This window comes from Ambystoma mexicanum, chromosome 6p (genome assembly GCF_040938575.1).
Source record: "Ambystoma mexicanum isolate Mex_15411 chromosome 6p, UKY_AmexF1_1, whole genome shotgun sequence".
Classification (NCBI taxonomy): Eukaryota; Metazoa; Chordata; class Amphibia; order Caudata; family Ambystomatidae; genus Ambystoma; species Ambystoma mexicanum.
Genome location: NC_090935.1, coordinates 486,266,996 through 486,289,969, shown reverse-complemented (window position 1 = coordinate 486,289,969; position 22,974 = coordinate 486,266,996). Strand labels below are relative to the sequence as shown.

General features: G+C 47.9%; 1 protein-coding gene across 3 annotated transcripts in view; it reads right to left on the bottom strand.

Moving 5' to 3' along the window:
* The window catches only part of DDX4 (DEAD-box helicase 4), a 1,871,246-nt gene that overhangs the window by 1,431,571 nt on the left and 416,701 nt on the right, over positions 1 to 22,974 (bottom strand). For all 3 annotated transcript variants that reach the window (XM_069627287.1, XM_069627289.1, XM_069627288.1), the window contains exon 5: positions 2,769 to 2,849. In XM_069627287.1, coding sequence (XP_069483388.1) covers positions 2,769 to 2,849 — 81 coding nt within the window. The remainder of the gene's footprint in view (positions 1 to 2,768; positions 2,850 to 22,974) is intronic.

Sequence of the window (22,974 nt, the reverse complement as noted above, 5' to 3'; positions counted from 1 at the left end):
TAAGGGGAGAGGTTCCCCGAAACACATTGAGCTTACTTCACAAGTTCAAATTGAATATCGATTTATTATTTGATTACTGAATATCTAATATTCAATAATAAATTGTTTCTTCTGTATGAATTATGCATCTTTTCTTAATACATATATATTTACTTAGCCTTTTTTATGCTTTAATGGTGTGCAAGGGACAGGAGGCTCATAGATTGCGCTCTTTTTGTTTTTCAACTACACTGAACGCAACCGTACTATTGCACTTGGAGTGGTGGGCCCTGTCTATACGGCATCTATAAACATGTTGAGCGCATTTGATACTAAGAGTCGCAACACCTTATGGAATAAACTCCAGAACTCTAATATCCCACTAAAAATTAAACTCCTGGCTTTGTTGCACAACAACTCTGTCGTGAGATTGACATGGGAGGGGGGGCCACGCCGGGCCCGGTCCCCACTTTTCCTGGGCTAAGACAAGGCAGTGTTGTGGCTACCACTCTGTTCACCCTCTACATCTCAGACTTAAACAAGCTCTGCGACCAAGTCACATTTCCAGTTAAATTAGGTAATAGGTCACTAAATTGGCTAGTATTTGCTTATGAAATTATCTTGTTTGACTAACTACCAATAGGTCTCTATAAAAAGCTAATTCTCTACCACCAATATGCTGTTGATAACTAAATGGGAACAAAGCCAAGGTGATCATTTTCTCAACCACGTTCAGAGGAGTTTGTTTGGAAGGTGGGAGGACAGCCTCTGTAGCGTGTGCAGACATTTCTAGGGTTCGCCCTCAAAGTCATTTGAGTGAAGCTTGAAACATTTCTGAAGGGTGGTGTTACTCCTTTGTTAGCACCAATCAAGTGTATTACCAGCTGTGCCACTTCTTCTCTTCTTCCCTTGGTTAGGTGTTACTAGCAGAAGGTCGAACCAACCATTTTGTATCCATGTTTGAATTCACTGCAGAGACAGCTCTGGAAAAAAAAGACTTTGGGCTTGGCAAACTATGAACTGTTGTGATAACATGAATGTGGTCTGGTTTCTTTAACTGGAAGGGCCCTTTGAAAAATACTGGCTGAATGTGCCAAATTTCAGAACCCTCCTAAACATTCTCTATCAAAACCAGGGGGAAGCATCCACTCTACAGTCAGCAATTTCAATTGAAGAGTTTAGGGAAGAAATGCATAAAATACGGAAGGAGAGGAAACGCTTTAATGTGTCTTTATTCCCCTGTCCTAAATTTCAGAGGGTCTACATTTGCTTCGGCCTAAATCAAATTCCCACTCTTGAGCAGAGAAGCAAATGGGACAACTCAATAAAAAATATCTGCTCCAGGGTCTGAAACATTTTGTGGTGTGTAGCCTTTACGGATGTTAGGCTGCGCTATTTGGGTTCGACAGAGCTTGCAGAGCTATTCTGGGCCAGACTTATGTGGATGTCCAGAGTGAAACTGGTTGTATCCCCGCACGTTTTTCTTTGTGTTGTAAGCAAAAGACTGGAGGAGGCATAGCTTTCATAGTTTCCTATGGACGTACTGTTGTTATCTAAAAACTGGGCAGAGGTCTGATGAATTATATTTAAACTGTATTATCTGAAGTGTGTAGGGTAGCTGTATGATCAAGTGGATTCTTGTTTTTGCCTTTTGTTCATTATTATTGTGCACATTCCTTTATTGTATTTTGTTAAAATAGTTCTATAGGCTGAAGCACAAAATAAATTTAAAATTTAAGAATCTGGTCACATTGCCACTTCACCTAAGCTGCACCCGCTACACCACTATAACCACCTCACCTGTGCCCCATATTTCTGTCCCAAAATAAGAAAAGGTGTACCGTTTGGGAAGCCTAGGAAGGAAGGGTGTTGTGAGGAAAGGGGAAGAGAGAAGACGAGGGTGCTTAGGGGTCAGGGTCTAGAGGGCTACACAGTTATCTGGGAATTACGGATTTTGACGCTAGGGGTATCAAAGTGGTCATCTTGACCAACCCACGTACCCACCCGTCCCCCATGTCCCTTAATCCAAAAAATAATTTCAGTATGTCAGCATGTTGGTAGTGTTACCATATTACAAACTAGTGGTGCAAAGGCATTATACAAGTTAAAACCATTCAGAAAATTAAACTACAGTTGTACATTTTTCTGAGAGACTGCTTAGATGATAAAGAGGTGTGATTTTATTCCATGATGGCTGCTCCTTTTTCGCACAGTCCAGGCAAATGTGGCGGGTGCCATTCGGCTACCAGAAGAGTCTGCCGTCCTCACCCATCGGCCTCCAAGCAGTGAGAAAGACTTGTTAAAAACCCAAATGCCAGCTTCAGAGCGCAAGACCAGATTAGTACATTAGTATTTCAGCAGTCTCAAACTGCAAGGTGGCTAAACATGTCCCTGCACACAACACTGCAGCCTCTGCTTGCACCTTAGCTTCCATACCACAGCAGTGCTTGCCGGGTGAGAGGGCACAGATATTTAAGGGAGGGCATGGCGCTGTGATGTAATGTTAATAGGTGGCACTGTTTGCATAACAAGGCAACTGTCACTAAGTACCGTTACCCAGTTATTTCATATCAGTTTTCAGGTGCCAGCAATATTGTGATCAACATATAAAGGTGTGGGGTTTACCCGATAAATATAAAAAGTGTACTATATAGTCCCACCAATGAATATATAGCTAACTTTCGACCTACGAAGGACACTGCGAGTGAAGAGAAAAGAATGAATTATGATACTAGCCACCTGGTTGGCATTTCAAAGCAAAATATTAGTCAATTAACAGAACATCTAACCTCTTTGGAATCCAACACCTCTTCCAGCACCAAATCCTCTCTGACCAGGTGCATCATTTTTATTCCATTCATCATGCCCAACTGTAGATTTAAAAGAAATGGGCATCAGCGCAGATCCATTGAAGTAAAATACAATTTGAATCAAAATCATAGTGATGCTTCTTTGATGGCCAACCGACGTGTTGAAATGGACACTTACAACCGAGATTCGACAAATTTACAATTAATGCATACTACCACGGTTCAATATGAATTAATTAGTATGGCAGTAAAGATTAACAGACCCTGAAATTGTTCAGCCCATCTATCCAATCTTTTGCCTATTCCAAACTTAATAACACTTTTGGGCAGAAGGTCAGGCTTTCTGACAAATTATCTACAAAACATGCTGAAGTGTGGAATTAGCCAGCACTATAAATAAAACAGTACTAAAAATAAAACCGACCAGCGATTTTTAAGTCTGCAAGAAGAATGCTAGAGTATGTACAATTTCTGAACAAAAGTTAATTTGTCCAATTCAGCCAGAGTACCCTTATGGTGCAATACCAGATTTAAAATAGGCAAAGAATGACCTATCACAATATTCGATTGGGCTGCAAGGTAAGTCAATGCTGGTGCACGTTTATGGTGGAAGAAGTGTCACATGCTGTTTGACAAGTTAAGGTAATGTCTGCAAACCGATGAAACTCACCATGTTAATACAGTCAACATCAATAAAAACAGAGGTCTACTGTATCTTAAATAGATGCGGGGAAGTATTTGTTCTACATTTACTGTGCTTTCTTGCAACTACATTCGTTTTCCAACCAGAGTAAAGTTTAACAATTAATCTTTAGATTTTTAACTGGTTAAAATACATGTCATGCACTGGTGTGGGAGAGCAGCCCTCATCAGGTCCCGTGATTGTCAATGACCTGCAGTGCAATATTGGAGTAAATGGTTCAGAGAGAATATTCATTGGGGGCAAAGATGAACACTTAAAGGGGCAGCAGAGCCAATTTAACCACACTGATCATTACAGTCTGTCCAAGCACAAGCGGTTGGTTGTCACTGCTGCACCAAGTACTATTTCCAGTTGAGGTTGGGGTTTATAAGGCAATCATTTGAGAGAAAATGAATTTGGAGTTAAAATATGATGTCTCAGGCCCACTTTCAAATTGTTTTTATCCCAAACTTAGTTTCCAGAGAACATTTGCCAACTCAAAAAGATTTATAAAAAATGACTTACCAGCAAGTGTAGATCTCCAGTTTTGCTTTATTTTACAGATTCATCTACTTCAGAATAGTGCTAACCGTCAGGCAGAAAACACCCAGAAATCTCACACTAGCACACAACCTGCATACATAATTGATGCATTTCATTTAAGGAATCATGCAAAGCCAGGCAATTGTGACACCCAGTGATGCAGGCTACGTTCTAAAAGCTATATTCTGACTGACGCATGGTCACATTGTATATACACCCCAGCCTCCCAGGGGAGGAGAGCGGGCGTATATCAATTGGCGTCTCTGCAGCATCTAACAACTCGGCCGAACTCTAAAATCGGCAAGGAGCTGGCCAACCCTGCTGCAGTCTCAACCCCTCCGGTTGCCTCCCAGGCTCTTTGCAATGCCCTTACCTCTCACTTCATTTCAAAAACCCAGGACATCCTGCCCACCCTCTCCACCCACACCCCTTCTTTCCCCTCTCCATCTGTGCTTGCTGACCCTCCTTTAGCCACCCTCCCACCATCCTTCTCGTCCTTTCCTCTTTTCACCCCTGACAAGGTCGCCAGACAAGTCCGATCTATGAAAGCCTCGTCAAAATAGTTTCATCCCTGTTCCTCTAAAACCATCAAGGACCACATTGACACCCTTGCTCCGGCCCTTGATTTTTGCAACCACTTCTTTGCCTCTGGATCATTCCCCTCCGAAGCACTCCTTTGTGCATCCTCTTAAGAAACCCACAGCTGACCCTTCTTGTCCAGCTATCGCCCAATTTCCATTACTCCATTTCTAGGCAAACTCCTGGAAAAGTTGGCCATCTCTCAGCTTAACCTTCATTCCAAATCTGTTGGCTGTCTCCATGACCACCAGTCTGGCTTCAGAGCTGCCAGAAGCACAGAATCTGCTCACCAACCTTGACGCCAACATTCCCTCTGTCCTCATCCTCCTCAATCTCTCTTCTGCCTTCGACACGGTCAACCATACCATCCTGCTCAACCGTCTCAGTGAAAACCTGGGTATCACTGATCAGGCTCCAGCCTGGCTGACCTCTTTCCTCTCAGGTCCAACTTGGGTCCTTCCTTTCATCTATCTTCCTCTCTACCTGTGGTGTTCCCCAGGGGTTTAGCCTCTCGCCCTGGCTTTTCAGCCAATACCTAGCAACTCTCGCCCACTGCATTGCCACTTTTCTGCTCAAATTTCCAGTGCTACGCTGACGACGCCCAAATCATTTTCAGGCTGCCCTCTGTCACCTCCTCTCCCTCATCTCTGATTGCCTAACTGCCATTCAAGATTGGTGTTCCGCCAATGATCTTTGTCTGAATGCCAGCAAGACGGAGATCCTACTCATCGGCACACCTTCACCATCCTTTCCCCTCACTCTGGCCGGTCTCCCTTGGCCCTCCTACCCCCCACCTACGAGGCTAAGAACCGGAGGGTCATCTTTGACTCCACCCTTGCCTTCCCCACCCACATCTGAGGTCTCTAAAAAGTCATATTTCCGACTGCACCGCCTCAGAGGTACTCTGCCTTTCATCTCCTTCCTCCAGAAGCTCATGGTAACCCCAAGCTCTGGTTCTCTCTCGCTTGGACTATTTTAACAGCCTCTTTCTAAATCTACCTGCCTCTACTCTTCGCCCTCTGCAACTAGTCCGGAACAGGACTGCGAGACTTGTCCTTGGCCTCAAGCCCTGGGATCGTATCTCTTCAGCTCTGAAATCTCTCCACTGGCTCCCAGTTGATGCAATGATTAAATTCAAAACCCTCTTCATTGTCCACAAGGCTTTCTGGGGCCTGGGTCCAAAATACCTTCAGCTATCCCTCCGCAAATACCTCCCCTCTCAAGCTCTTCGCACCTCTACCTCCAACTCCTTCAGGGTCAGTCGTTTTTCAAAGAAACGAGCTGTGGTAGATCCTAAAACTTGAGGAGAACCATCTCCGGTTCCGGAAGCACCTCAAGATCTTCCTTCTGCCTTCGCTCCCCCTCTCCCCTGCTGATCTGTTCTCTCCTGGCACTGTGCACCTGGCTACCCCAAGTCCTTCGGGCCCAGGTACCTGCTCACCCTCCCGCACTGCCTCCGGGCCACCCTTTGCACTGGGGTCTGTATCTGTACCCATACTGCCCCCCCCTTTTTCTTCCTGCACTTATCAGATCTACCCTGTCTGCTGCCTTAAACCTAGCACTTGCAAACTGCTGGCTGCATTACCACCGTTTGTTGCCTTTATTATGTATTTATTGTTATTTATGTGTTCCTCCTCTGCTTCACACTTTCCATTTCTCCCTCCTTCCATGCACTTTTCCCCATCCCCCTCTCCCATGCAATTGCGCGTTCTCAACGTCACTGGGCCTAGTACGATCGCTGTTTTGTTCTCCTGTTCCCCTCCCTTGCCTTGTCGTGCTCTCTAACACTTGTGTACTAGCGCAATAGAAATAAAATGTCAATCAAAAGATGGACACAAATAGAATCTAAACATACAGGTAAATAAAATAATCTTCACTGTTGATTTTTAGTGTCACATTTTACAGTACAGCAGATTAAGCTATAACTCCGCAAAAATAGAAACTGCTTCCATACTTGGGATAGAGTGAAGAAAAACTCATCGAAATAGGTCCCTCAGCACTGTATGGCCAACTTGTGCATGTTCGTGTGCCGTCTAACGCAAGCAGAAATGGGCACTGAACGTATGCACACTAAGTGGCCACTTTGCATAGTTCATGAAGGGGTATATTGGGCAAAGCTAAAGTCACAGCCATAGCTCTCATTGAGTGTGCAGTCACTCCTCCATCCAAGTATTGACCTTCTCGTGGCAATATCAAAGGTGCAATGTCCGGCTACTATATAGTATGGCCCGGCTTTGATATAGCACGCCTTTTGCCAGCAGTTTAGATTGAATGTCCTATTGAAACTTCAGAGCTTCCGCATTATAGGTATGCAGCCAAATGTCTGCTGAAATTTTGGCATGCTGAAAGAAAGCAGTCACACACCCCGACATGAAGCCTTCAGAACAAAGTGCTTTAGTCCTCAACACCTCGGGCCCTGAAGAACTTCAAAGAGCTCCTCGGTTGACCACCTGCAACTTGTGGCCCGTGTGCAAATGTAGTGGCTAGAATGAACATTAAGCACGTTGGTCCAGAGGAGTGAATCATCTAAAATGGCAATCCCAAAAGCATCTCTAATGCTGGAGCCAGCCACTGCACTGGCAGTCCCAGGCAAGCCCATCAATCTCCTTAACCACGCAAAAATAAGCATTGACAAGTTCAATAGTTCGCAGTGATTTTTTTTTAACATTTAGAGGCATGGATGTAAATTCTACTTGCATCATGTAATCACAGTGAGGAATAGTGTTGGAACAATTATTGGCCTGTGTGATGGAAGTGCTTCCATGAGGTCTATAGGGTGGTGAGTGGCATGTGTTCAGAGGCTGTACATGAATGTTTGCTGAAGGCTAGTGATGGATAATTGGGGTTTGTCCGGTGGGATTAGTGTGTGTGTGATGGTGTTCAAGGTATTTTGGAGTGATGGGTAAGATAAGGGTAAAGCAAATGTGGCTGCCCAAGCACAGTGCAACTCAGATTCCAAAACCGTATCCTCCAACTGGTTTCAACTGCAGGGCCAGGGTTGTTTAAAATGTAGGAGGATGACAGTTTTGCAACAGAGGCAATTTCCAGGTCAGTTCTTAAAAAATATAAAACATTTAAAAAAAACAGTATTTTCTGGCTCCAAATTCCCTAGGTTGTCTTGTTTCTTCCCTATTCCTCTTCTCCATGGAGTCGTCACACTCAGATATCCACGCTTTCACACATACACTACACTCATCCAGGCACGCAGGCATATATAATACATTTTTTTAAGGTATGACTATCCAGACGGCGGTGTCAGACGAAGCTGTAGGTTTTCCCTTCACTGGCTTTTCCGATGACGGGCAATCGACAATGAAAGTATGTCAGACGACTGTTCCTCATCGACTGATTTATCTGGCCTTCTTGGTATTTTATGTTTCGATGACAGTTGGACCCTCATGTCCCTGCCCCATCGAAAATCCACTCAGTTGTTTGCAAAGGCTCACCTTTTAAGGATGGTTTAACTGTCTTTTCTGGGTTTTTTGTCAGCCTCTTTTGATCATGCTCTGTGACAGGAAATGAGGCGTTTTCCCAGTGTGCTGTAAGGGATTTCAATCTGGCACACACCCGAGTCAATGCCCAAAATGTAGTACACAACTGAAACCCTCCTTTATTTTTGTCTACAAGTTCAATATTCTGAACGATATACCACTCATATCACACCCTTGTCCTGGAACACCCCGGTCACACTGAACCGGGAATCAGGCTAGTTTGCAAAGGTCAATATTTATTTATGTATTTAAAGTTTAATCACAATCTATTTTAATCGGCAAACAACAATAGCCAACGGGGTGACAGAACACTAATATCTTTAATACCCTAGAAATCAAGGAATAAGTAATGAGCAAAACAATGTAGCACAGAAAATACTTGTGTTGGTTCAGATCAGATAGCACTATGGTTGGAGGTTCCCCCTGCAACACCCCTCCACCCCCAATAGGCAATGTAAAGAGATAGGAGGAGAGAGCAGGTATTCAGGGATAGCACAAATCAAACAGAATATCAGTCCCACTTTCCGCCTTCAAACACAAGAGAAAAACGGAATTGACTGTTCAGCTGTCAGACTGGCTTTAAACGTTTTTAGAAATTACTGGGCAAAAACATCAAATATGGTCAAAAAAACTTAAATTGTTGGAAATTCCTATGGAGCCGCTTTCAACAGTTGCACCCAAGCAAAAGCAACGATTTAGTCAGCAGAAAACATTTGCAATCTTAAAGTCCAAGTCGGAAACAATTTAAAGCTGTTTTACACGTGCAAAAATGTCTCAAAATGGTAATTTGCGGCAAACTTTTCCTTGCGCGATATTCGCGATAATGGGCGAATCGCACTGTTTTGGGTTCTATGGATAGCTGTGGATGTTAGGTACAAGTAGGAGTTGAGATTTTGTTTCTACCACAAAAACTGAGGGAATTATAGAGGTTTTAGTAAGAGTCATTTCTGCAAGATAAGGCGCGAGAATGGAAAACAGAAATGCACTTTTGTAAATGAAAGACTGGTTTGCTTACACTAGATTATGACTGTGAAAAAGAGAATGTCACATTGGGATCGAAGTGGATCGAAATTCCTCTTACGTGGCCAGCGTAACCCTTCCCGTGTGATACTCTAGTTTCCATTCTGGGATCTACTTTTCTTACTCAAAATTACTAATGACTTATGATTTTATCAAACAAATGAGAAAAATCAGCGCAGGAAAGGTACTGACAATACGATGATTCTGAATTTGCAGAATCTGAATTTGCAGATAGGATGGTTTGGGATAAGACTATGCAGAGATATTAGGGTCACTTTTCGTCCTATTAATACTCACAAAATAGGTTATAAGATCGGACCGTCAGTTCTGGTCAGGGATTGGATGTGGTCTCGGAAGAACAGCACCTCAGGCACGGGATTGGATCAGCTAGGCCGGTCACCGGTTTTTCACAGGATCGGTCCTTGTTTTGTGGATATTTCAATAAGCTGGATAGCGAGCTCCTCTGGCAAGCCTAGTGGTGGCAAGCCAGAGAATTTCTGCTTTGAGAGTGTCATAGATGTGGAATACGTCGGAGGAACCAATCCCCTCGAAGAACAAGTTACTTTCTTACCTGGTAACTTTCTTTCGATGGGATGTTCCCACGACGTATTCCACATCTATGACCGGTAATCACCACAGCTGTGCTGCTTTGGAACATTTTCGGTGTCTGCGTCGACGTCGATACACTGTCCTCGAGGGCTTCCGTCGAGCCGACGTCACTGGTTGTTATAAGTAGGACGCACAACGACTGTAGCCACAGTTGTAGTTTTTTCCCAGAATGTGTGGCACCAATCGTCTGCCAGAATGACTACAGAAAGCCTTGCGGAAACGTAAGCTGCAATCGCATAAGAAATTCTGTAGAGAGGCAGGCTGGGAGGGTTCGATGTGGAATACGTCGTCGGAACATCCCAACGAAAGAACGATACCAGGTAAGAAAGTAACTTGTTCTTCGAGGGGATTGGTTCCTCCGACGTATTCCACATCTATGACAGACTCCCAAAGCAGTACCAACGTATGGAGGTGGGAAAAGAATTTAGAATTTTAGAATGCCCAAACAAATGGACCGCCTTACCAAAGGCTAAGTTTTGCCCATGGATAGAATCCAGGGAGCAGTGTTTTACAAAAGTATGGACAGAGGCACATGTGGCTGCTTCACAAATGTTACAAATGGGAACAGCCTTCTGCAGAGCAGTGGAGGCAGCCACACCCCTAGTAGAATGGGCCTGCAAGCCTACCGGAGGGTCCTTACCCACCAGACGGTAGCATTCCGAGATTGTCAAGATAATCCATCTAGACAAGGTCTGCTTAGTAACAGCTTGACCCAAAAGCCTTCCAGCGTATCCTACAGAGAGCAGATTGTCCACTCTGACCCGGGACATGCGTGAGATGTAGAAGCTCAACGCTCTCCTAGGATCCAACCTATGGAGCCTCTCCTCTTCCTTACAATGATGTGGAGGAGGATAGAACGCCGGAAGAATGACCCTCTGGCTCAAATGAAATTCCGACACAACCTTCGGAAGAAAAGAAGGACGAACCCTAAGGACAACCCTGTCCTTATGGAACACTGAAGGGTGGCTTGGCGGCTAGTGCCTGCAACTCACTCTGCGAGCGGAAGTAACCGCAACCAAAAACAGTTTTAAAGGTCAACAGTCTCAAAGGACAAGAATGTAAGGGCTCAAACGGAGCTCCCATTAGGAATTTCAGAACCAAGTTCAAATCCCAACCGAGCACCTGGAAAGGTGACGGAGGGAACACATTAGCGAGTCCTTTCAGAAACTGAGAAATCAAAGGAATTTTAAAATAAGAACACTCCTCAGACGAGCGTTTAAATATGAACAGTGCCGTCACCCTCGACATGAGACATCGGTATGAAGACTCTGCGTGCGTGCCAGGCTCAGGCCTACCAAACTCAACCTCCGGAGAGGTGCCCAGACCACTGGCGTCATGCAAAGACCGACGCAGGTCTTCCATCTGGCTATGACCAGACAATAGTTCATCAGGAACCAAACCATCATCAGACCCTTCATCCTCCGCAGAGATGTAATCCAGAGGCTGGAATAAATCCTTGGATGAGGGCACAGAAAAAAGGTTCAAATACAGGCCTTACTGACTTCCTCAGGGCCTTCCTCAGAGTTTCCACCGATGCATGGGGTACCTCCAGTAAAGCCTCCACAAACGGCGTCGACACAGGCCTAGAGCCCGGAGCCCCGAGCCTGTCCTTCGACTGCCTCAGCGCCGACTGCTTCCTCTGAGACGGAGCCTCGAGAGAGTCCCTCGACGGACATGGCACCGATGGGGTCGACGTCTTCTTAGAAGACCAAACAGGCTCCGATGGTCTCGAGGGCGTCCAGGACCTGGAGCAGGCATGGCTAGAGCGATCTACCTTTTCCGATCGAGACCTCGACGGCTGCCGATGATCGCGCTGACTGCCCGAAGGCGTGCGAGTGGTGGCCGTAGTGTGTTCCATTCCGGCTTCTCTCGAAGGCGCGGACAGAACCGAGCCCTGCGATTCGAATATCACCATAATTTCCTTACAAAATGTGTCCCATTCCGCAGGAGACAAGCTACCCGCCGTCTGGCAGAGTCCTCGGGCAAGGAAGGCGACCGGTGACTGCGTTTTCGCGAGTGCCTAGAAGAGGCAGAGGAATGGCGGGAACCACTCAGGGACCGAGACCCCCCCCGCCTGGACTTACGCCGACGCAGAGAGTCAGCCCTCGAATCGTCAGTCGAAAGCCCAGTGGAGTTCGACTTTCGGTGTTCTGAAACCCTACCTACAGATAGCTTCTTCCACTCCCGCAAGGCCTTCGACATCAAAGACTGGCAATCGTCTAAGTCATCAGTGGCGCAGTCCTCGCCGAGGCACCAGAGGCAGACGTCGTGCAGGTCCGTAAGCGACAACTTGGAACCGCAGTCCCAATACTTCTTGAAGCCAGACTGCGGCGTAGAAGACGAGGACATGATACGTCACAAACAACCAAGTTCGAAGAGCCGTTAGAAATCAGAAAAACCGAGGCGCGCAGAGATTCTGAAGCGAACACGTTCGCGGAAAAAACGGAACTGAGGCTACGGGCGTTGTGCGTCCTACTTCTAACAGCCGGTGACATCGGCTCGACGGGGGCCCTCAAGGACAGCATATCGTTGTAATCGACGCAAGACGCCGAAAATTATCTGAAGCAGCACAGCTTTGGTGATTACCTGTCATAGATGTGGAATACGTCAGAACCACCAATCCCCTCGAACAATAGTTCTCTATTGCTGGCAAGATATTTGGCCTCTGGATTTGGAGGAATATTAAAGCGAGATGTAGAATGCTGGATCAGAGTGCTTCGCCGAAATCAGGAAAGTGAGTGGATCTTTGAGTCCCTGTGTTGTCAGCTGTCCCTATTTATGCTTTAAAGTAACATCACAAGTGGGTGTATGGGCCGGCCTAGCTAAGCTTACCCCTGTGAGCTGGGATAGGATCAAAAATGTATCCCCGCCTTGCAATTTGAGTGATTGGACCAAGGCTGGATGTCGTCACATTTTATGGTTTGCTTTACAGTCCTCAAAGACCTCCCTTTAGCCATTGGTTTCAAAATCATATTTGATACTTGTTAGGCAGAATTATATGCAGTACCCTTTGGGAACACTACACACAATTAAGACTACAAGTGACGGTACAATTCCACCTTTGGTACAAACCTGTATTACACGGTTATAGTGGTAGCAGTAGCGGAGCAGCCAGACTTCTCTCAAGAGTAAGTGAGCAGTAGCAAATAGTTACACAAAGGACAGCAATTACTATGATTCAGGCAAACACTGACAAGGTTTCTAAGTAAAAGAATATATATTTACTCAACAGTTGTATAACATTTCACTATTCTAAGCAAAGTCAAAATCACAATCATAAATACACCACTTCCCTTAAATGCCAGGCAAGTTAAACTCACAAAATGAAGTGGGAGCAAAATGGCACTCCAGCAATTTAAAAAGGAGGGACAGACAGTTATCAGCAATTAGGCAAAACCAACAAGTATTCTGAGCAGTTGAACAAGAGAGACTACAGTGAGGAGATCAGCTAGAAAAGGCTTAGGGCCAAAGTAAATGGGTCATAAGTCTTTTGCTCAAGATCACACAGTTCAGGGTAGTTTGCGGTAAAGTTTGTGGCACAGATTCTGGACGAGGTTGGATGGTAGAAAAGGTAGTTGAAAGAGAAGGACAAGCCCTCGGATTGGAGAAAGATTTCAAACACTTTCACTGTGGCTGAGTGAAACGCACAACCGGATTTGCACAGTACCTTAAAACGGAGAGGGAGCTTTAGCTGAAGCAGACGTTCCTGGTAGTTCCTGCAGGCTCACGGTTCCTGAAGCGACTGTTGGACTGACAAGAAGTAGGAAGACTGGAGGGTCCTGCACTACCCAGGGAAGAAACCAGCAGCGCCAAACGAATAAAAGGTGCTCTCCTCAAAACCCAAGCAGGGTCCGACCTTCCTGGCTATCCCCCCACTGTAGCGGTGTACAGCAAATTCGACCAGAGGAGGGGTCCTGGCTTGTAGTCTGGGCGAACTGGGTGGTACCACCAGCTCAAGGCAAGAAGTTTTCAGGAGGATCTAATCTTCTTTGTCGTCGGATTTAGAGATTGACATGCAGCAGGGCTTCACTGGGCGGTTCAGTCGTTGTAGGGGTCCTCTTCTTCCAGTTACTCTTTGGTTCTTTCGTTCCAGTGGCGACTCTGCTCTTCCAGTCCCAGAGACCTGCTTTTTATGCAGTTTTCCACCCATTCATACAGCCTGGCTGTCAATCACACAGCAGGGTGGCTGGCCTCGCAATGCCAGTCCACTTAACCAATCAGACAAGAGTGTGACTTGGGTTACCAAGGGAACCCATGGCAGGGGTCCGAAGATCCCTCCCTCACATCCTGCCTACCTAGACTATCAGGCGCCTTAAAGAGGGCTTCTGCGCAGAAGTCCGCGAAAAGACAGTGAATAAAGGAGTCATCCCCGGTTTGGCACGCAGAGAAAAACATGAAAAACTAACAAAAAGAAAAGGCGACTAAACCCAGCCGGAACCAAAATAAAACATCTGTGTGTTAGGGAGAATTCTCATTCAATGGCTAATTTCCCTTACCTAGTGAGTCCCTCAGCAGCTTTGCTGGATTTATGGAGTTTATTTTCCACCTGGTAAGAGTGTAAGCTTTTTCCCCCCACTCTTACCCATGTTTTGCCATGTGTATTTCACCTGTTTTTGTGATTGTGGGCTCTGGAGTAAACCACTCCAGTAGCCCCCTTCTTTTGTGTGTTACACAGCACCTTCAGTGCAGTGACACAGGGTTATCTTTCAGACTTCCCACTGACTCAATTTCTGGGGCTGACTACAGTCCCCCAGAAAAGGGTAAAGTTGCCATTAACTTTAGTCATTTAACCACAGATGCAGTACACCCCATCTTACATGGAGTACTTGAAAGTGTTGATCCTTAGCCCTTTTTTATCTGTACCTCCTACAGCATTGTTTCGCTCTTTTTACATTTAGACTTGGCTGGTGGCAGTGGTATCTACCCTAACTTTTCTACCGCAATTATACTATATAAACGTGGTATTGTTTTAGGCGATTATATTAGCCTCAAACTTAAACCCACTTGACCAAATACTTTTTTGCTTGGCTCTGGTCGAGTTTATTCGGCATTTCTTTTTGTTAAAGTCCTTCTTGTGTATTACTTTGCGCGGCAAAACAGGTTGGCCTGCTTTGTTCACTGTCTTTTGGCGGGCTTCTGCCAAGAAGCCCTCCTCTAGGCGCCTGGGTGTCTAGGTGGGCTGAATGTGAGGGAGGGGTGTAGTCACCCCCTGCACAGGGTATCCAAGGAAACCCAAGTCGCACTTTGCCATGATTGGCTGAGGTGGTTGTCCAGGCTGGACAACCCCCCCTGCTGCGTGATTGACAGCCAGGCTGTGTGAATGGGGGATTTTCGCATAAAAGGCAGAGTTGCCACTGGAGCTACAAGGAACCCCAAGAGAGGTTGGCTGCTGCAACTATCCCGTCCTGGTGAAGCCCTGCTGCAGTCCTAAGCTATCTACCCTTCGACAACTAGAGAAGATCCAGTTCTGAGTCTTCTTCCCTTTAGCCTGGTGGGGATAACCAGCTCATCATCTTCAGCCAGAGAGTCCTCTTCATGGTCGAAATCTCTGCACACTGCTGTAGTGGCCTGAAGAGCCTCTCCTGTTTTTAAGGAGCGCACCTTTTGTTCACCGTCGCTGCTCCAGGCTTCAGCCCTGTGTGGTGCAGACCCCTCCAGACGTCATCCTTGCCGAAGCTCGAGGAACCGTGGGTCTGCAGGAAACTACCAGGAACAACTGCCGAGGCACCAGCTCCTTCATTGAATAAGGTACTGTGTTCTGCTTGAGGAAATCGGTGGTTTATTCCTTTTTCTCCTCCTACAAGGCTTGACCTCATCTTCCCTCATAACTTTTGCTTCCTACATTGGCAATATCAAGTACTCCTGGCTACGTTGATTCGTGAACTGACTGTGTGATCCTCGACAACAGGAACCCGGTTCCACTTGACACTGGCTCCGGCCTATTGACTCTTGAATTTCTGTCTATGAGTGTTCTCTGATTCTGCCTGCCTTGACAAAAGTATTGCCTATGATTTTTGCCCCCAACTCTCTGGGTATCTCAGGTGCTAAGTGCGTTTTTGCCCCGGTAACATTTCTTGCCACGGATACGCGTTTCTTTAGTAAGACCTAACTGTCATTACTGTCAAAAAGTGATCGCAAGTGTATTACCGGTAGCGTCTTTTGTTTCACAACACTGGTCCGTTAAAACATAGGATACTTACCTTGAAGTTATACCGCACAAAGTGGGTTGGTTGTAGTGTATTTTACGTGTGGTTTTGAATTAAGTGTTTTTTATACAAACGGTTTGAAAATAAATGGACTTTTGTTTTTTACTTGAAACCTTGAGTCAGTGTTTGCTTGAGTCACAGTAATTGTGGTAACTTTGTGTAATCGCTGCTACTGCTTGTACTCTTTGCATGGCTGCTCCGCTACTGCTACCACTTTAACATAGTAATACAGGCTTGTACCAAAGGTAAAACTTGTATTACCACCTGTAGTCTTAATTGCGTGTAGTGGTACCCAAGGGCACTGCACGGGATTCTGCCTAACAATATGGTCAAGCGGGTTTTATGTTCGAAGCTTATATAACAGCCTAAAACATTACCACGTTATGCAAGATAACCGCGGTAGAAAAGTTAGGGTAGATACCACTGCCACCAGCCAAGCCTTCATGTTAAGGGAGCGAAACAAGGCTCCAAGAGGCACAGACAAAAAGGTGTAAGAGTTAACCCTTTCCAATACTGCATGTAAGATGGGGTGTACTGGGTCTGTGGTTTTAAAGTGACCATATAAGGTTAATGGCAACTTTAACTGTTTCTGGGGGACAGTAGTCAGCCCCAGAAAAATGGTTTCAGTGGGAAGTCTCAAAGACAACCCTGTGTCACTGTACTGAAGGTGCTGTGTATCACAAAGTGGTACAACTGGAGTAGGTGAGGCTCCAGTGCCCAAGATCACACAGAAAGTATAAATACACATAGCAAAACACATGTAAGAGTGGGAAAAAAGGCTCACTCTTAAGGTGAAAAAAATCAATCCTAGAAACCCAGCCAAGGTAAGGGAAATTAACCATTTATGAGAATTCTCCCTAACAATACTAAATATACATTTCTACATTGGTCAACTTTATACAAATCACACAAAAAGATGCCCCATTTTATGCAGCATCTGTTGCTCAAAACCCTGTAGCTGTGGGATCTTGTCTCAACTTTCTACAGAATTTTGTCCTTTTCGCTATGAACACAATCTCCAAATTTTATGCAACTTTCCACAAATGTGTGCATTTAACATAGGGACGATTCTAACATTAATACATTTTGCATAAAACCACATATACTACCATTCCTGTCCAGAACATGTCATACAGTTCTACGGCCTCTTCACACAAGTTAACTCTGTCCTTTATATTTTTCACCACTTTGAATAACAAGTTAGGAGTCTTTTAAAAATTGTTCATTCTTAACAGCAGATGGTCACTTGGCTCCACCCCTTTGTCTCTCCTGGGAGTCCAATGCAATCCCCTCCTTGGGGGACGCTCCCTCCAAGAAAGTTTATGACTGCCTTCACACCTCCGCTTCCTGGGCTGAAAGACTTTTCATTGTTCTTTCTCTTTCTGTAGCCAAGAGTCTGTTCTAACCTGCAATTAACATCTCCCAGTGAGTTTCTGCTGAGGAAGGCCTTCCCCTGGGAAACCTGCTTTTCCAGTTCTTGTAGCTCACACAGGCTAATTAACTTTTTACATCCAGCAAAACCAAATATTGTTGCATCAAACAAATACATTACTCTTAGTCTTCAAATCTGTGGGATCATAACACAAATAAAATCTGTATTCCTTTTTGGCAACAATCCTTTTTATATTTGCTAATCCAGCAGACTTTTAGTTTTAACTCACTTTAAAGTTTAATCAACAACTCTGACCGCTGTCATTTAGGTAGCCCCGGGTACTGCACCCAGATTTTGGCATGTGCTGTCAGTTTTCAAACAAACCAGTTTGTCTGAAGAATGTTTTGTTCTTCACATTAAGACTTTGTATGTTTCACATTAGCTACATGAATTTTATCACCAGGCAAGATTTTGAATGTTAACCCTTTAACTGCCATCGGTATCCCCCCCCCCCCCGTTCCAGGGCCTATTTTGGAGATTTCGATATGTGGCCATTCAATGGCTTGTAACTTTTTTGTTACATGAGTTATCTCGGCCACATTTGGCTCCGTTTTTCCCACATGTAGGTGGTCGTAACGCCACCCAGGAATCCTAGTTTGCTGTAGGGGGGGTGAGAGAAAATAAGCAAAAAGGGCGAAAAGTTTTGGTTTTTTCAAAAAATGCCAATAAAATGATGTACAAAGCAGCCTGTGGTTTTTTCCTTGTAAGAGCTAGGAACAAATGGTTTGCTGTGCAGAGTTCCCCAATTTCCTGGCTTTCAAGAACAGGTTGAGTGGAAAAAAAAAATGTTGATGTGGTTATCAACCGTTTTGTGAGAAGTAGGCTATTTTGGCCATTTTTGCAAATTGGACATGCATGGACGGAATGGGAGAAAAGGGTAGGAAAGCCGAATTGGAGGACAGAAAGGCATACATTCCTGAAAAGTAGACAAAATTCCAAGTTTAGGAAGGGGTGATTTGCATAGGTCAGGCAACAACTAGGTAGGGGTAAATGCCATAGATTGGGGGAAAAGCGGGGAAAATGACTGAAAAAAAGGTATGTGTTGGACATGGTTGGCTTGGTACGGCAATGGCTTCTATGAATTTTGAGAAAAGAAATCTTCGCTACATTCCCGACTCTTGCAGTTAGGCAACCACACATTTTACAAAAGTGTATGGTGCCTAAAGCAGCGACTAAATGTAGGGCACATTTGGGAAATGAAAGGGTTGTGTGACAAAGGGCACCAGCAAATGGGTCAAAACGTTATGAAAACCACACACACAACACATGGCCTACCGTCCCGCGTTCCCACAGGTGTCACCATGAAAACGGTACATCACATGTGTGGGTGCACCTACCTTGCTGCCAAGGGGAAAGCCTAAAACACACGTAAGGAACAAGTTACTTACCTGTAACTGTTGTTCTCCAGCATGGGTCTGGCATGGATTCACATGCTCATGAATATTCCCCGTCGTCAGGCTGGGAATCCTCGGTAAAGAAAAAACCAGTATCAGTTTCGTTTCTGATCTGTCTTTCGTAGTAATAACCAATCACTGGTCTCTGCGTCATACTGACCACAGCCAATGACTGCCCTCTACCTAAGCACCGCCTCTGGCAGCCATCTTCAGATTTGGAAGCACGTGAAGTGGCAGTATGACCAAGTGAAGAGCCGCAGAGGGGTAGGCGGGAGGGTTCGCATGTGAATCCATGCCAGACCCATGCTGGAGAACAACAGTTACAGGTAAGTAACTTGTTCCTTCTCCAGCATGGGGTCTGGCATGGATTCACATGCTCATGAATAAAGAATACATAGCAGTACACACATGCACAACCACGGGAGGTGGCAAAGGCTCAACATTAAGCATCACATCAACTCAACATTAAGCATCTTACCTCCTCACCAGGCTCACCTCAGGCGAACAGGTTGCGCAGCACTGCTTGGCCGACCCTGGACTCCTCCCTGGAATCCCGGTCGACGCAGTAGAATTTCGTGAAGGTGTGCGTCGACCTCCACGTAGCAGCCCTGCATATGTCCAGCAGGGGCACACCAGATAGGAACGCCGTGGTAGCTGCGATCGCTCTGGTGGAATGGGCTCTCGGACGGCCAGGCAGCGGTCGGTTTGCCAACCGGTGACAGTACATGATACAGCCGGAGAGCCATCTGGAGATGGAAGCCTTCGAGAGAGCCTTCCCCTGATTGACAGGTCCAAAGTTCACAAAGAGTTGTGACGTCTTCCGAAAACCTTTCGTGCGGTCCACGTAGAACTTCAGCGCTCTAGCTACATCCAGCGAGTGCAAAGTCCTCTCAGCCGGCGACGAAGGCGACGGGAAGAACACAGGTAACACCAAGGGTTCGTTGAGATGAAAGTCCGACGGTACCTTGGGCATGAAGGAGGGGTGCGTCCTGAGCACTACCCTCGTGTCGTGGAAAGTCAAGTACGGTGCCTTGCAGGAAAGGGCCTGGATCTCTCCCACTCGTCGTGCGGAGGTGATGGCCACGAGAAAAGCTGTTTTCCACGATAGAAACTTCAACGGGGCCGAGTGCAGAGGCTCGAACGGAGGTCCCATGAGTTTGGTCAGTACCACGTTGAGCTCCCACGCCGGGGCCGGAGCCTTCACCGGCGGGAACGATCTGAACAGTCCCTTCATGAACTCTTTCACCAGACGATGAGACCACAAGGACGTCCGGCCCGTGGTTCTGGTGTATCGGGAGATCGCAGCAAGATGAATCTTGATGGACGCGTGTGCCAGACCAGCTTTGGCCAGCGTCAGCAGGTACGGCAGCACTTGGGGAGCCGTAATCCGTAGAGGGTTAATCTTCTGTGCGTGGCACCAGACAGAGAACCTCTTCCATTTGTGTCCGTAGCATTTAAGAGTCGAGGACGCCCTGGCCTTTGCAAGAACCTCTCTGCAGTCGGCCGGTATGTCGTATCCTCCAAACTCTAGCGCTGCAGGAGCCAGGCCTGCAAGTTCAGCGACTTCGGGTCGTGGTGGAGGATGGCGCCTCCTTCCCTGGAGAGTAGATCCGCGTCCGCCGGCAGCTTGATTGGCGGGGACGCCGACAAGTCCAGAAGGTCCGGGAACCATATCTGCCTCGGCCACGCAGGTGCGACGAGGATCATCCTGCACCGTGACCTCTTGAGCTGGTTGACGAGCCGGATTAGCAGAGGCAAGGGAGGGAACGCGTAGAGGAACAGGCCCTCCCAGGGGAACGAGAAAGCATCGCCCATGCTCCTCGTCTGGGGAAACCTGCTGGCGAACCTCCGGCACTTGGTGTTCGTCGCCGTCGCGAACAGGTCGATCTGGGGTGTGCCCCACCGTCGGAAGAGGCGATCCACCAGATCCTGCCGTAGTTCCCACTCGTGGCACGAGCGCAGCTTCCTGCTGAGTGAGTCGGCGATGGTGTTTTTTATCCCTGCCAGATGAAACGGCACCAGAAGAATCCCTTGGGCGACGGCCCAATGCCACAGGTCCTGCGCCTCCTTGGACAGCGCTGGGGACCTGGTTCCGCCCTGTTTCCTGATGTAAAACATGGTGGTGGTGTTGTCGGTGAAGATCCTCACCACCTTGCCCTTGAGGGACGGAAGGAAGGACCTGAGGGCCCAAAACACTGCACGGAGCTCCAGGACGTTGATATGCAGGGACTTCTCCGTCGGGAGCCAGAGTCCCCTTGCGTGCAGATTTTCGGAGTGCGCTCCCCACCCTTCTAGGGAGGCATCCGTGGTCACAGTCACCTGGTGGGCTGGGGTCTGGAAGTCCATGCCCGCCGTCAGATGCGCGCGGGTGCCCCACCACCGTATCGCTCGTCGGAAACTCTCGTCGAGCTTGATCCTTTCCTCGAAGCTGCCCGTCGTCTGGATCCAGCGCGCATCCAGGAACTCTTGCAACGGGCGCATCCGGAGCCTGCACATGGGAATGAGGTAGATGCAGGAAGACATCATCCCGAGGAGGGACTTGATGGACCTCACCTTGGCCGCGTCGGCCACCAACATCCGTTGCACCTTGCCCAAGATGGTCCTGGTCCTCTCCTCCGACGGGGAGGCCAGAAGGGACACTGTGTCGAGCCTCGCTCCCAGAAACAGTGCGACTTGCGCGGGCACCAGGTGGGATTTGGCGTAGTTCACGGAGAATCCCAGGTCCGTGAGGAGTTGGACGGTCCTTGCCGTGTGGACCACGGCGAGCTCCCTCGTCTTGGCGCGGATGAGCCAGTCGTCCAGGTAGGGGTAGACGTGAATCCCCTCGCGGCGCAGCTGCGCCGCCACCGGTGCGAGGCACTTGGTGAAAACCCTGGGTGCCGACCGCAGTCCGAAGGGAAGGGCTTTGAACTGGTAATGACGCCCTTGGACCACGAATCTGAGGAATTTTCGGTGCCCCTTTAGGATGGGAATGTGGAAGTAGGCATCCTCCAAATCCAACGACGATAGGAAGTCTCCTTCCTCCAGCTGACCCAGGACGTGCTGGAGGGTGACCATCCGGAACTTCTGCGCCTTGATGAACTTGTTCAGGCGTCGCAGGTCCAGGATGGGGCGCCATCCTCCCGTCTTCTTCTTCACGAGGAAGTAACGCGAGTAGACTCCGGAGCCCCGAAGCCTCTTTGGGACGAGTTCGATGGCGCCCTTCCTGAGCATCGCCTTTACCTCCAGGAGAAGTTGAGGGACGTGAAGTTCTTTCCTGGCCACGGGGGGGACGCGCGGGCACCTTCTTTGAAACTCGAGCGCGTGGCCCCGGGCCAGGGCGTCCAGCACCCAACGGTCGGTGGAGATGGACTCCCACACGCTGACGAAGCCCGCCAGCCGGCCTCCCACCGGGGTGCTTCGGTGGGGGCCCGACCCCACGGCCGGTTCAATCCTGCTTGGACGCGGCCTTGCCGCCTTGGCCTCCTTGGCGACGACGGCGGGGGCCGCCAGACTTGCCTCGTCCTCTGTAGGCCTCTTGCGACGACGAGCGGGCCGCTTGACGGTAGGAAGCGAAACCGCCGCCGGAACCTTTGGAGGCGCCCTTGCCTCCGCCGCTCCGAAAGGGCGTCCGCCGTTGCTGCAGCACTCCAAGGGCCCGGGCCGTCTCAGTATCCGCCTTGATGGCCTGAAGGGAATCGTCCACTGTCTTCCCAAACAGGTTGTTCCCGTCGAAGGGCATGTCCAGGACCCTGTTCTGGACGTCCTGCCGAAAGTCCGTAGCCTTGAGCCATCCGCGACGTCGAAGGCAAACGCCGTTGCCCATCTGGCGGAACCCAGTGTCGGCGATGTCCGTCGCCACGGTGATGGCGTGGTCCGAGGCCACCTCACCTTCCTGCAGGATCTCAAGGGCCTCCGCCCTCTTGTCGTCCGGCAGAAAAACCAGCAGGGGAGCTATCTTGTACCAGAGTTCCCTGTCGTAGCGGGCCACGATAGCCAAGGCGTTGGCCGCTTTAATCGTCGTCGCCGCCGACGAGATGACTCTGCGTCCCATGGCATCCAATTTCTTTCCCTCGCCGTCCGGCGGGGAAGTCGACGTGGAGGCCGCACCCCCCCCCGCTTTCTTCCTGGCTGCCGCGGAGACGACGGAGTCCGGGGTAGGCTGCGCCCGGAGGCATAGGGGGGCCGAGTCCGGGACCCGGTACTTTTTCTCGTACCGGTCTCTTTTCGCTGGCGTCGTGGAAGGGTTC